Source organism: Urocitellus parryii, chromosome 11, assembly GCF_045843805.1.
Source record: "Urocitellus parryii isolate mUroPar1 chromosome 11, mUroPar1.hap1, whole genome shotgun sequence".
In the NCBI taxonomy this organism is placed as follows: domain Eukaryota; kingdom Metazoa; phylum Chordata; class Mammalia; order Rodentia; family Sciuridae; genus Urocitellus; species Urocitellus parryii.
Genome location: NC_135541.1, coordinates 47,042,500 through 47,058,534, shown reverse-complemented (window position 1 = coordinate 47,058,534; position 16,035 = coordinate 47,042,500). Strand labels below are relative to the sequence as shown.

The 16,035-nt window shown below is 35.3% G+C and overlaps 1 protein-coding gene and 1 non-coding gene across 2 annotated transcripts in view; both read right to left on the bottom strand.

The window, feature by feature from the left end:
• Raver2 (ribonucleoprotein, PTB binding 2) overlaps window positions 1–16,035 on the bottom strand; it is a 103,466-nt gene that overhangs the window by 70,741 nt on the left and 16,690 nt on the right. Inside the window, exon 4 of the mRNA XM_026411011.2 lies at window positions 915–981. Within this exon, the coding sequence (XP_026266796.2) occupies window positions 915–981 (67 nt within the window). The remainder of the gene's footprint in view (window positions 1–914; window positions 982–16,035) is intronic.
• LOC113198347 (U6 spliceosomal RNA) lies at window positions 11,077–11,184 on the bottom strand. Its single transcript, XR_003302831.2, has one exon. It is a non-coding gene; the product is annotated as a U6 spliceosomal RNA (small nuclear RNA).

Below are 16,035 nucleotides of genomic sequence, written 5' to 3'. Positions count from 1 at the left end.
AAATTTTGTGTAACCTATGACAGAGCACTTTAAGTGTAGAGAAACAGTTGCAATGCACACTAGAAACAGGTATTGCAACATTGTTTGTAATACTCAATGCCTTCATGTGACAATATGTAGCAGTTTAAATCAATGAACTATAGAGTTATATGTATCAACATGGAAAGATTTGAAAAGCAATGTTGAGTAAAAATAACAAAAAAAAAAGCAAAATGCCAAATGAAACATTTAGAATACCATTTATGTAAAGTTAAAAAAAGAACAATAATTATTAATTGTGTCTAGATATAGTAAAATTATATGTATTAATCAAGATACTGTGATAACAGGTCCATAATCTCAATGGTATAACAAAAGGTTTTATTTTTGCTCATGCTGCATGTCCCATGTGAAGGTTTACAAAAAAAAAAAAAAAAAAAAAAAAAAAAAAAGGCTTTGCTCATTAAAGCCACACTGGGACCTGGGTTGAAAAAGTTCTATAACCTTTCCCAATAACTTGGAAGTGGGATGGGCAAGCAGTTAATCACATGGTGTCTCTGAAGCCTTCTACCTAAAAGGCATACATGCCATTTTCACTCATTGTATTTATCAAATGCAAATTGCATGTCCATTTTGACCTTCAAAGAGGGACAGGTAAATACTATCTTATCTCATGCCCAGAAGAAAAAGAACCACCTGTGAACAGCTCTACTGACTACCACAATGTAATGCACAAATTGAAAAGTAGGTATCTAATTCTTGAGTGCTTGCCCCCAGGTGAGGAGAGATGGAGGTATAGAATTGAGCATACTAGAAACAGGATTTCATCTTTATATGCAATGTTCTTTTTTACTGTTATTTTTAAAATCTGAAATAATTCAATAGATCTGTATCAGGGTTCTAGCATGTATATCTCCCCCACCCCGAAATCTTACCTGTTCGTTTATTTCTGTCCACATAACAGTACTTTAACTCATAATCTTTTAACAAATCATGAACTTCCTGAAAAAGAAAAACAAACAAACAAACCATGAATTCAATAAGCACCCAAATTCAGTTAGTGGCTAATGTAGCTTGACTAGCCTACCCCCCCCCCCCCAAAAAAAAACCAACTTTTATGAATTCTCCCTAGTACTTATTTAAATTAAAGACAGGGAAGGCCCAAAAGATATGGTGCAACCCCTCCACATAGCCATGTTCCTGTTCAAATGGTACATTTATGGTCTCATGAGTGTATGAGGCACTGTCTTCATTCTGTATTTCTGCTTACACTTATGCCTTGATCTAGCATGGGGTAAACAAATCACTGAAGTTCACTAACTTTGTCTAAAATCACATGCATACTTTGAAATTCCAGTTCACATGTTCTTTCATGAAGAACATTTTCCATAGAATGTGACCTCATTCTTCTTGATGCTAACAATAGTCATAACTTTATCCCTCTTATGGAAATGAACATTATATTTCTTTCTATTTATGTATACTACATACTGAGGTTTTAACAATACACCTGCAAATTTTTGTAGTATGAACATACAGAATAAATATACATTGCATTTCTTGTAATAAACCACTTGTAGATTTTTAAATTAGAAATTCCTTGTTGTAAATCAAATAACAACCATTGAAGTACAGTATGTAGTTTTGATATATTTCTCCTGGGCAGCTAATAGTACTTGCATACAGGAACTTTATTTTATGTATTTATATATCACCTGTATTGCTTTACATAAAACAGGCAAATACATATTAAAGTACATGTATTTGAATTGATATATGGCCTTAAAGATTTTTGTTCATAATATATAACAAATTCAAAGGAATTAGACTATCACATAGGTGGACATTAGACCCCACATTGGAAGCCGGGTGGTGGCACACACAAGTAATCCCAGCAGCTCAAAAGGCTGAGGCAGGAGGATAGTGGGTTCAGACCCTACACTGAAGAGTTACAACCAACCCATTCTATATAATGACTAAAAATACACAGGTGTTTGTATGAGTACATAACCTAAATCCTTAATTCAGTAACAATGATTCTTATTACTGATATTATTACAGTTAAAACTTATTTAGCTTTCATTAGGTATAAGGCACTGAATTTGTTTCTTTAATTAAAAATCTGAGAAGCAGAGTAGAGGGAAATCAAGTGGCTGAAGTCATACAGTCGCAACTTGGGGAGCGGAGATTCATCACGGTCGGGCTGCAGGGGCCCCCTCTAGCCCTCTATGGCATGTTGTCTTACTCTTTCCAGTGTAAACTTTAAAAATAGCACACTACCATCTACAGTTACAGAAACAATTATTTTTAGTTACTTTGTGAGATATTTGTCCACCCCCCCAACCCTGGTTTGAGGGTTTTTTTCCCCTTCTTTCTTTTGTTCTTCTGTAAATGAAATGATTGTAGAATTGATTTTTGTGGGAATTCTAAAAGCTATCTAAAACATTTCTGCAGCCTTTTTAAGCCTCATTCACAGAAGTACATGAAAGCACACACAGAGCCACAGGTTTCAGCAGTTTCAGTGCCACAGTTAGATCAATTTTGGGGTCTTCTGATGAATCTTTTTTTTTTTCTTGAAAGTTTGTACATAGATAACAAGAGTTACTTCTTAAGATATAAAAAGGGCTGTGAACTAACTGTGGTGTCTACTAAATAGAATTATGTGTTGGGAGGAATTGGGATTTTGTGTTTTCCCATCTGTATTCAGCCTTCTCCTCTGGGTTTTGAACCTGAATGGTTTTTCTTTCCAAATCCTCTCTTACTGAAGCTGAGTATTGAGGCACATGCCTGTAATCCCAGCAGCGTGGGAGGCTGAGGCAGGAGGATCTTGAGTTCAAAGCCAGCTTCAGCACTTAGCAAGGCCCTGAGCAACTTAGCAAGACCCTGTCTCTAAATAAAATATATAAAAAGGGCTGCAGTAGATGAATGGATAAAGAAAATGTGGTATATATACACAATGGAATATTATTCAGCATTCGAAGAGAATAAAATCATGGCCTTTGCAGGTCAATGGATGGAGTTGGAGAATATAATGCTAAGTGAAGCTAGCCAATCCCCCACAAAAAATGCCAAAAGTTTTTTTCTGATTTAAGGATGCTGATTCATAATGTGGTTGGGGAGGGGTGTGTGGCATGGGAGGATTAGATAAACTCTAGATAGGGCAAAGGTGAGTGAGGGGAAGGCTGGGGGCTTGGGGTGAGAAAGACTGTAGAATGAGATGGATGTCATTACCGTAAGTGCATTATGAAGACACAAATACTATGACTCTGTGTACAACCAGAGATATGAAAAATTGTGCTCTATATGTGTAATATGAATTATAATGCATTCTGTTGTCATATAGAATAAAATAAAAATTTTTAAAAAATGGGGCTGGGGATGTGACTCAGTGGTTAAGCACCCCTTAGTTCATTCCCTGGTACCAAAAAAATCCCCTCTTACCACTTTGAATTCTGCTGACTGTACCTCTCAAACATACTTATGATAATCTGCACTTTATGAGAAAAGGCAAATTTTATAAGTTTATGCTCTGCTAATTATAGATGTTTATTACTGTATGACTCATTTATTTTTGTAACCACCTGTGGTCCATCCTTTATTTTAATTCACACTTCTTACTAATGCTGGTGATGTGGAGGAAGACACTGAGATTAGGAAATTAATTTGTACTATTTCAGCCCATCTGTGAATGTAAAAACTTCCCGGTTGCCTTGCTGTGGTCCACCCCGCCTGGTGTGGAACTGATAGATGACTGTCTTGACACTCACCCTCGGGACGGCACGGAGCTAACTCTCTGGTTCTTTCATTTCACCCTTAACTCCAGCACAGCCTGTGGGGGGTGTTGGGGCGAGGTACCAGTATGCAAAGGGGACTTTGGTTTTTCCACTGGTTCTGATCTGCTGCCCATTTACTAACATGTGTACTGCGTTTGCTTACAGACTGTAGGTAGCTTGGTTTAATAAACATTTAACTCTTCCAAAAAAAATAGTCATTTAATTATAAGAGTAACTCTCATAAAAAAATAATCTTAAGAATAGCATAGAAGAGGAAAATAAGAGGACAGTTACAAGTTCAGAAATATTTTTTTCTTTTTAACCCAGTGAAAGAGGAAAAGAAGAGTGATATAATAGGCAAAGGATAAAAGCATAACATATACCTAATTAAAATTAATTTAAAAAGAATAAAAATATAAAGCTGGATTTAAAAAATCACCTATCATGTGAAAATTAAAGAGGATTATTTAGTAATGCTTATTAATAAGTTGAATTAGAAATGTTTTAAAATGTGTACATGTATCAATTTTTAAAATATTGTTTGCTGATGCATATGGTACTATAATCAATATGCAGATTATTTTATTACTATGGTAACTTCTTATCTTGTATGCTTCAATGTTTTCTTGGACTTACAAAACACACAGTGTATTCTTCATTAAGAAAAACATAACTTCTCAGTAGCATAACATAATACATCTTGCCAACAGACTAATACTTTATGCAGAAGGTTTTGTTTGAAGGGATCCAGTGTATTCTTTTAGTCGCACAGAATCTAATCTTCTTTTCACTGGTGAACAGCTGTCAAGTGTGAGATAAAGAAAACATGATACTGCTCTTCATATTATCACGTTTCTATAAACAAATGACATGTTATGCTACTCATTTAGCTAAGAGAATTACTTAAGAGAAAGCTTCAATATTCAAAGACATATTTTGGAACTTAGAAATTTTATTTTGAAACCATTCAATATTTTTAATCATAGCTTTTCTAGGCATCAGATGTGGGATACAGAATTTGCCAACTGAGAAAATTTGCAAAGCTTCCTACAAAGAAAAAAAAAACAATTACTTTTTCTCTCCATGCCCTGGTTGTTTTGACCCAGGCAAAAGTGGGTCACCCCTCAATTTGAGCCCTGGTAAGTTGGCCAAATTAAAAACTTAAAACCTGAAAGAGAGTCCTAAAAACCATTTGCCAGCATTCTACTGTGCTCTGCCACAAAGAAGTGAAAGGACTACAATTATAGCTCCCTATAACTGATCTGGCTTTATGACATTTCTATCATTTTACAAACTAATTTTAAAATAGTTCCTTTGATAAAAAAAAAAACTCTTTGTCCTCTGACCAGCAATATCATTTATGAATTTCTTAGAACAAGAGAAGTTTAACAAAACTGATATTAGTTTTAGTAATACATTTCCAGAGAGGATTCACCACCACTCCCTGAAGTTAAACAAAAAGTTTTGCTCATGTACAATGTTTTCTTTCAATGACACCCCCATCCCCCTAAAAGTTAACCATTGTTATGGCTGACCTGTCCTTCTTCCTAAATGAAAGTTGGCCTTAGCTAGAAACCTGAATCGCATTGTCATCTCAGCCCTTCACACACTTTGTTTTTATTATTAGAACAAGGCTTTCATACATTAAAGTACACTACTTTTAAACCCCACTGCTTTGGATTTCAAGAAGGCAACTGATATTTTTGTTAATTTTGTTTAAAAATTTTAAGTAACTTGATAATTTAAAAAGAGTATCTGAAATGCAAAATTATGAGACATAATAATGAAACAGATATCCAGTAACTCAAGATCTAGAAGCCGGAGGATGGGAACATGGGTACCAAGGTTGTATCCCCCTTCCAATCCCATATCTCTGCTTCCCCCCTTACACAGGAGTGTATTTTATGTAGATATGGATTCCCAAACAATATACTGTTTTGTATTACTTATTTTTGAACTTTATAAAAAATGGTATTATCCTTTTCAATCTTCTGTGCCTTGATTTTTATAATCAATCTTTGTTGCTAACATTCACTCACATTTCATGTGGCTGTTACTCATTTATTCACAACAGTTCTATATTTCATTCAATACCTCTAGTACGACTTATGTCTCCATTTTTCTTTCAATGAATATTTTTTTGCTTCACCATTTTTTAAAATAAAACTCTGTCACATTCTTGTAAATATTACTTATCTCCTGGCATTCATACACAAAAGGTTTTCGAGGAGCAAAATTCTTGGACTGTATGCCTGCAAATGACTCACTTTAAAAGAAACTGAAAACTTGTTTTCCAGAATAGCATGCCAGTTTACATTCTCATCACACACATACAAATATAAAAGTCTTGCTGATTCATATTCTTTCAATGCTTGGTCAGATACTAAAGCTTTGTTAATTTAGTGTATATAAAATTATGTCTTATTGTGTCTTAATGCCTATCCTGATTAATAAGGTAGGATATTGTAATGGTTAGTTTAATGTGCCAATTTAACTACAGTATCCAGTTATTTAATCAAACACCAATCTAGATGTTGCTATGAAATTATTTTTCACATACAGTTAAATATTTACAACCAACTGATTTAAGTAAAGGAGAGATTGCTGTAGGTAAGGTGGGTAGGGCCTCATGCAATCAGTTAAAGGCTATAAGATCAAAACTAATGTTTCCTGGCATAGAAATTCTGCCTTAAGACTACAGAAGTTAGGTCCAGTAGTGGATTCCTGTAATCCCTGTGACTAGGGTGGCTGAGGCAAGAGAATCATAAGTTCGAGGCCAGCCTCAGCAACTCGGCCAGACATTTAGCGACATAGTGAGACTGTCTTTAAATAAAAAATAAAACAGGGTGCGGATGTAGCTCAGTAGAAGAGTGCCCCCAAGTTCAATTCCCAGAAAACAAACAACAAAAAAACTAAACCAAATACTCCCTACAGATCTTGGACTGGCTAGCCCCCACAATCATGTGAACCATTTCTTTAAAATAAATCTTTACACACACATATTTTACAGTGTATATATCCTATCGCTTTTGTTTCTAACCCCAAGTGATGCAGGCATCTTTTCATGTTTATTTGCCAATTCTTTATTTCATCTTCTAAAAACATTTACTTATCACTATTACCAGTTTTTCTGCTTGTCTTTTTCCCCTCCTTGAAAAATTTTTAAAAACACCTGAATATTCATTCTTTGTAATTAATGGAATTATAACTATACTGTCCTACTATGTGGTCTGTCATTCTATTTATTTGTGAGGACTTCTGGTGACGTTTTTCATTTATCACTCTATTCCCTTAAATTTGTAGGTTTTGTGCCTTAAGAAGTCCTTTCCTATAGAAAAAGATATTTTCTTTTGTTTCCCAAGAGTTTTGATTTTTTTTTTCACATTTCAGCATTTAGTCAGTTTGGAATTAGTTTTCATATGGAAATTAATTTTATTTTTTCCCCATGTTGACAACCATCAAGCCATAATTCTTTCCTCGATGATCAGCAAAGCTGTCTCTCTCAAATATCAAGTTCTCAGGTACACATGAATCTGTTTGCCTCTTGCTTCTGTCCCATTAGAAATTCTGTCTTTCCTGTGCTAATATCATACCATCTTAAGTGACATAGCTTTGTGATATCCCATAAATCAAATACCCGCTCTATTGATGTTGCTTCTAGTTTGGGACTATTCAAAATAAAAATCAGGAATCAAGTTTGAGTAAAATATACATAGAATTGTTGAATTATATGGTAGATATATGCTGCAGCTTGAATATGGTTTCTTCTCTCCAAAACTCATGTTGGAGTTAATCCCCATTGTAAGGATTAAGAGGATGAAAACTTAATCTGGTAAAGATTTTTTAGAGGTAGGGCCTTCAGGAAGTGAAGAGGACCAGATAAAGTCTTCAGGGTAGAACCCTAATGTCTAAATATTGGTGGCTTTATAGGAGAGAGAGACCAGAGGATACACATGAATGCTCCCAATCTCCACGTGATGCCCTGTGCTGCCTTAGGACTTTGCCAGCAAGAAGGCCATCATCACACTGGGCTTCAATCTTGGATCAGAAGATAAGCCTCTTTTCTCTATTATTTAGCCAGGCTCAGTTTTTTTTTAAACTAATATTGTATTTGTTTATCCTTAATATAAATTATACGGGTTTTCTGAAAATTATGAAACAATTATACATGCTCCATCAGAACATGATTTCCTGTTGCTCCACATCCTACCTGATATCATCCGTTATTTTACTTGACGCATTCTGGTGGGAATGCACGTGTGTCTAACTATGGTCTTACTGCCCTTTTCCTTGATGGGTAATAATGTTATGGAACTTTCCATTTATTTACTGGCCATTTGGATATACCCTTTTTTGTGTGGAAAATGTTTGTTCCAATCTTTTCCCTATCCAGTCTACCATATTTTCTTTTCTGATGAATGCTTTTTGGGTCCTGTTTAGAAATCTTTACCTACTCAAAGTCATAACATTATTGTTCTTCTGGAAAGTGGATATTCTTTTTTGGTTTTTATTTTGTTTCAATTTTAAAGATTTGCTCTTTTTAGATATACATGATGTCAGAGTGTATTTTGACATATTACACATACATATACATATACATGGAGTATAACTTATTCTAATTAGGATCCCCTTCTTTTGGTTGTACATGATGTGGAGTTTCACTGGTGGTGTATTCCTATATGAACATTGGAAAGTTTTGTCCAATTCAATTCTACTGACTCTCCTATTAGCATTTACATTTGGGTGATGATTCATCTTTAAAACCTTTTTCTAAATGGTTTTAGGTAGGGAATCAACTTTCGGCATATGATTATCTAACTGCTCCAGCATCATTATAGGAAAGGCCATTCTTATCCTTGCTGAACTGCTGTGTTGCATGTGGGTTAATTTCTGGACTCTCTAGTGTATTCCACTGGTCTGTGTGTCCTTGTACCAATATCACACTCTATAAATTACTATACTTTTAAGTGAGTTTTGAAATCTCATTGTGTCTTTCAACTTTTTTTCTTCAAAATTATCTTAGCTATTCTAAGTCCTTTGCAATTATATATAAATTTTAGAACCAGTTTATTAGTTTTCCATTAAAAAAACCTACTATGGGGTTGGGGTTGTGGCTCAGTGGTAGAGCGCTTGCCTAGCATGCGTGAGGCACTGGGTTCGACGCCCAGCACCACATAAAAATAACAACAAATAAAATAAAATTTTAAAAAATTACTAGGATTTTGAATGGTACTGCACTGACACTAAAGATCAAATTGAGAAGTAACATCTAAAAATTGAGTCTTCCAATTCTTAATTACAGAATGCTCTTCTATTTATTTGCATCTTAAATTCTTCTCTAAAATATTTATGGTCTTCAGTATAGAGATTTTACATTTCTTTTACTAGATTTCTTGTACTGCATTTCATATTTTTTTGAACTTTTTAAATATTTATTTTTTAGTTTTAGGTGGACATAATATCTTTATTTTACCTTTATGTGGTGCTGAGGATCAAACCCAGTGCCTCATGCATGCTAGGCGAGCGCTCTACCACTGAGCCACAACCCCAGCCCCTGTATTTCATATTTTTGATATTAATTTACATTGATTTAAAAATGCAATAGATTTTAATTTTTAGCAATTGATAGTACATAAAAAAATAACAACATAAGTACATAAAAAGTATCATTGATATTTACATACTGACCTTGCATATATCAGTTCTTTTTAAACTTAATGAATTCTGATAGGTTGTCAAGTATTTTCTATATATGCAATTATGTCTGTAAATAGACATTTTGCATATTTATTTATTTATTTATTCTGGGGATTGATCTCAGGGTCACTCGGCCACTGAGCCATATCCTCTGCCATATTTTGTATTTTACTTAAAGACATGATCTCACTGAGTTGCTCAGTGCCTCACTTTTGCAGAGGCTGGCTGTAAACTTGAGATCCTCCAACCTCAGCCTCCAGAGTGGGATTACAGGCATATTTTGGATCTTTAGATGTTTTTAGCTGTATTGTGCTATAGCTAGCATTTCCAGTAGGATATTAACTAGTCATGATCCCAGTATTTTTTCTAATCTCAGAGAAAGATGTCAATATTTTGCCAATGAATGTGATTAATTTTGTTTTTTCTAGATAATCTTTAAGTTGAGGGGGTTTCCTTGCTATGGGTTTTTAAGTATAAATAAGTATTTAATTTTGTCTAATGCTTTTTCTGCATATATTGAAATAACCAAAATCCCATCTTCATGCCAATAATCTCCAAATTCTTATTCAAACTTCATTCCTAAGCTCTTATTTTTTGCTTTGAAACGCATTTAAAACTGCATTTTTTTTGCTTTGAACTGTACCAGAAAATAAATTTTGGGGACTCAACACAGGGCCTATCATATACTACATTTCATGATATTAGCTGAGTAGACACGGCATCAATTTTAACTTGGCTAAATTTTTAACTGCTTTCAGGGAAGTTGTTTTGCTGGAAAGTTCATTTGAAGATCCACTTTTTTTTTTTTTTTGCCAGAAGAACATTTTGATTTGTCCTAAAAAAATTAATAAACTTTCAACATTGTTATTAGCAGAGAAATAATGGTAATGTACTGATTGATTGTCTTATCCCTTGCACTTTATAGACATTATCTCATTTAATCCTAGCAATTCTACAAGCTGGATTTTATTGCTCTAATTTTAAAGACAAGGACATTGGGGCCTCGAGAAATTAGGGGACTTGTTCAAACAGCATGTGATGGAGCTGGGGTTCAACCCAGGCCAACAGAATTCAGAGCAAACACGATGAACTCCTAGACTACATTGTATCTCAGCTATCACTGTTATGAAAATAAAGTCCACAAAATAGTCATTCCTATCACATTCCTGTATCTCACTGCATCGCTGAACTCCTAACCTTAGAATGGGATACAGCAAAAACAAAGTTTGGAATGCCTACCATGCAAATTCCTTGGAGATGAGAACAAAAGCAACATAACTTCTTTTTGACAGCTAGACATCTGACTGCATCACTCCCTCATTTAAATATTTCAGTGGCTCCTCATTTCCCTTAAAATAAAATCCCAACTCCCTAATATGGCCTATAAATTTTTAATTATCTGGCCCTGCTTAATGTGCCAGCCTTAAGTTTTACCACTATCCCTCTCAAGCCCTGTGCCTCAGCCACAATGGCCTAATTTTTTCTTGTCTTCAGGACTCGGTACAACTCTTTCTCCCCCCACCATCCTTGCTGTTTATTTTCAAAATCACACATTACATACACACACACAATATTCAATCAAAAATGTATTCGACAAATCCCCAGTTTTTTTTTTTCCCTAGCTACTAAAAAGAAGGAATAATTCACAAATATGCATGTCATCCTTGCAGAGGAGCCATGCTAATCTCCTCTGTATCATTCCAATTACAGTTATATGTGCTGCCAAAGCGAGCCCAGGGCTTGTACATCTTTGTTCCTAGGACCATGGTGATTCTACACCCGTCTTCCTCTTTCTTCTCCTAGCTACATTCTTTCTCCCATGGTCTCAGAGGAGTTTCTCCAAGGAGACTGTCAGGTCTGGTTAGATCTTTTCCTTGTATTTCCATAGCATATTTCACCTCCCCATCCTCTACCATCCATATTTTAACTGTCTGTATATCTGTATCTTCATGACATTGTGGACTTAACAACAGTAAATATCATGTCTCTGCTTAGTGTGTAAACAGATCTCCAAGATCCAGCACTGTTTGCCAATAGCAGCCCTTTGATATTTATTAAATGCATACATATTTGTCTCTACAGATTGTCTTCATCAACTCCATTTTTCCTGAGATTATTTTCTAGTCTTAATGTAAACCAATATATGTTTAAAGTGCTCAGAAGAAAATATGAACATATATTTTATAGTTACCAAATACATAACTAATTTCTGGAAAAAACATACATTAAATTAATTAGCATTACATAATCTATCTATGAGTTTTTCCTATGAGGAAGAGGACTTTAATCTCTAGGAGTTAGATTTAGATAGTCTTCTGTTCCAAAGAATAACCACACATAAATCACAATCCCTTCTTCATTAATGTGTAAAATAATTTCCTTTCAAGTGTTACCTCCATGTACTACTGTATTCATTTTGTATTTCTGTGAACAAAGACCACACATTAAGCTGCTTAAAATGACAACTATTTATTATCTCATAATTCTTTAAGTCAGATATCCAGGCAGGCTCTACTGGGTTCTCTTTAGGATTTCCCAAGACTGATGCAAGCTAGGTTCTTATTTGGAGGCTCTGAGGAAGAATCCCTTATCCCCTTCCGTTCATTAGAGGTCCTTGTGATTGTAGAACTGAAATCTTTATTTTCTTGCAGCCTGTCAGCTAGGGATCACTCCAGCAACAAAAGATTACTCTAAATCCTTGTGGTAGATACTCCAACTTCAAAAACAGCTCTCCTGAATCATATCTTTCCTAAGCTTCAATTCTCTCTGACATCTCCTTTTGCTACCAGCCTGAGTAAGCACTACTTTTATAGGACTCATGTGATTAGACTAGTCATACCTAGTAATGTTTTTTCATTTTATTTTTTGTACCAGGGATTGATAACCACTGAGCCACATCCCCAGCCCTTTTTATTTCTTATTTTGAAACAGGATCTTACTAGGTTGCTTACATACTTGCTAAGTTGCTAAGGCTGGCTCAGTAGGCCAAGGCAAGAAGATCACAAGTTCAAAGTCTGCCTAAGCAACCCAGTAGAGCCTGCCCAGATATCTGACTTAGACTGAGGCAACTCTTGCCTCAGCCTCCAGACCCTCTGGGATTACAGGAGTGGTCACCACACCCAGCTAGTAATGTCACTTTTGACTAACCCTAAATCAGATTAGCGACCTTAACTAGATCAGCAACAATTCATTTTTACCATGTAACATAACAACGGCACATGTAATACCCCACCACAGTTACAGTCCTTTGGATTAGGACAGAATATCTGTAGGGACCATTTTTAGAATTCTGGCACAACTGATACTACTACTGCTAGATATCTTTTACTATACCCTACATGTACTTGACACAAGCTATCTTAATAAGTCAGGTTTCGAAGCTCCAGCAGGGTTTGGAAGGCATTTACACATGAAGGAAGCTTGCATAGAGTATTAGAAGTGAGGAGGTCCTCACACAGGCAGGATGACTCTGAGCAGGAGGTGAATATGGAGAGGAGGCAGGCATTTGCAGGAATGACGGGAAACTGAATACATAAAAGGGGGCTGATCAAGGATAATGAACATCAAATTTGTGTAAGAGAAAGGAGTTACAGATAGGGAACAGAATGAAGCCATACAGAATGAACTGTACGGTGTTGGATTGCTTTCTTCTTTTGTGGTGCTGGGGATCAAATCTTTTGTGCATTCTAAGCAAGTACTCTATTACCAAGCTACACCCTTCTCTGCCCACTGTAATTTGATGTGAGGGGGAACTTATTATTTTCAATAGACAGATAGGTATAAATGTATGTGTACGTATATGCACATGCACACATTTATAGCTGCTCTATCAAAATGAACTGCCCCCTTGAGACCTAATGGCAATGAGAAATCTAGATTCCACAGATCTTGGCTTCTCAGTAGTATTTTCCCCTAAAAGAAATCAGGCACTGCATTATCTCAGAAAAATCATTAGACACTTGAATCAAATGTATGAAATATGATATGTCAAGAGCTATGTAATGTTTTGAACAACCAATAAAAAAAAGAAAATCATTAGAAAAACAGCATGATGACATTCTAAAATATTACTGATCCAAACTGCAAGGTCATGAAAAGAAGGAAAAACTGTCATTGAATGGAGGCTTAAGGAAACAACGTGATTAAAAGAAACATGGCATCCTTTGTTGGATCCTGGAACAGAAAAAGGACATACGTGAAAAAACTAATAAAATACAAATAGTTGGGGCTGGGGTCATGGCTCAGTGGTAGAGTGCTTGCCTTGTACATGTGAAGCACTGGGTTCGATCCTCAGCACCACATATAAATAAATAAAGGTATTGTGTCCAACTACAAATAAAAAATAAATAAATACAAATAGTCTATTGTTCAGTTAATAATAATAACAAATACCAAAGTAAATTTCTTAATTTGACTAATGTACCTAGGTTTTATACAAGATATAACATTAGGATAAACTAGGTAAAGGATATATGGTAAATCTAGGTAGTATCTTTGCAACTTTTTCTGTAAATCTCAAGTGTTTCAGAAATAACAACTTATTTTCAAAGAAGACACAGGAGCTGAGCATGGTGGTGTAATCCTATAATCCTAGCAGCTCAGTAGACCAAGGCAGGAGGATCACAAGTTCAAAGTCTGCCTAAGCAACTTGGCTGGGCCCTAAGCAACTCAGTGAGACTTTGTCTCAAAATCAAAAATAAAAAGGGCTGAGAATGTGGTTCAGTGGTTAAGTGCCCCATAGGTTCAGTCCCAGTAACAACAACACAAAAAGACACAGGAACAAGCTTAAAGAGGTTCCTACTGCCCAAATTTAAAACAATTTAAGCATCAACATGAGTAACGATAGTATTCCCAAATGATTAAAGGAAAGAGAATGTGCAGTACATACCATTTTTCTAAATTTGAGATTATTTCAAAATTTTAAAATTTCCATGCACATGTTTTTATTGCCATCACTTTTAGTGTAGTACAGGTTGCAGAAAACTTAGAAAATATAAAATCAGAGAAATAGAAACTAATTTGGAATCAATAGAGTGTAGTTAGTTAAACTAGTAAGGTAATAGAAGATCCAAAGTCCAGGAAATAAAGGCAGTCTGGGAACTAAAAGCAGATAATCACCACAATGAGTTGAGAGAGACATAAAACCCAACTTTCCAGGGCAGGGGGGTAGGGTAGGATAGAGGGGGGGCAGGAAAAAGAGAGACAGTGAAGGCAAGGACAAATACAGGTTCAGTGAATTCTAATGCTATTTTGGCATTCAGGTGGTAACACACATCTAGCAGTAAGTTCTCAAGACACAAAGAAAATGCAAAGAGGAAAAGAAGTTTACAAATCTAAAAACAATGATACTAAATAAACACAAAGTTAAGCATAAAGTACCCAGAAAATAAGTTTAAGGGCTTTCAATAAGTTGCATAAATAAAATCTAACAAGAGGCAAACTTTTTTTTTTAGCAAGAAATCCTCATTGAGAAAAACACTAAATTATACAATAAATACTGTTCATGATGTTTTAAAGAGAAACATCTTTGTACCAATCTCTGAATTTTAACAAGTGTGAATGGGGAAATATTACACTGTAACTCCCTGAAAACTTTTAAGAGAAAAATTTATTGAGCATCCACTCTGTGCCAGGTGCAGTTTCTAAAGGGTCAGTCATGGATTACTGCATGACCAGAGAGCAATAAGCTTTGATCTCTAACATGAAGTGTTTGACAAAGGACTTAAAAACAAACAAAACAAAAAAAAAAAAAAGTCAAGGAACCTTATTTGCATTCCTGCCCAGATGGAGAATCACCCCACCTATGCATAAATGTGGCCCACAGAAATTTCTGATGAAGACACTTCTCAATAAGCAGCTCTGGATCAGGTGATGTTCCAAAGACAAGATCAGAATCATGCTGATCTGCAACAACAACAACATTTTTCAACCTAGGGTCTACAGTTCTGTGGTGAGATCAAGATAGGCCACAAGAGATCCATAACCCCCTGAAGTTACATGCAATTTTTTCAGAGAGAGGGTTTATATTTTCAACATGCACATAAGACATAGACAGTTGAATGATAGCATAATTACAAGTGAATTGTCTAAAACGCTAACATAGTCTTACACTTCAAAATTTATTCATCCAACAAATCAAACCTAAGAGCTTGCCATATATGTGTCAGACACATTAACAGGAGTGTAGCACTTCAGAACAAAGTAGGTGAGTAGTCCTCTTCTGTTCTATATTTCCCTTGCAACATGTATCAGGTTCTAGGTTAAACATTGGTGATACAAAGGTAAATAGGACATGATCCTTGCCCTTTGTAATGCTTAGAATACAGTGTGTGCAGGAAGGAATTATAGTATAATACAGTGTGAGATAAGAATATGAGCTTTGGAATCAAACAAACATTAGCCCTCCAGTCTACCACTTATTAGTCAAATGATCTGGGGTACTTCCTTAATATTAATTCTGCATCTGTTTCCCTATCTGGAGAAGAAATTCTGATTTGTAGGTTTAAAATGAGGATTAAATGTAAACAATGCTCTAAACACAATGCCTGGCAATGGTAGACACAGAAAAAAACTGAGCTATTACTGC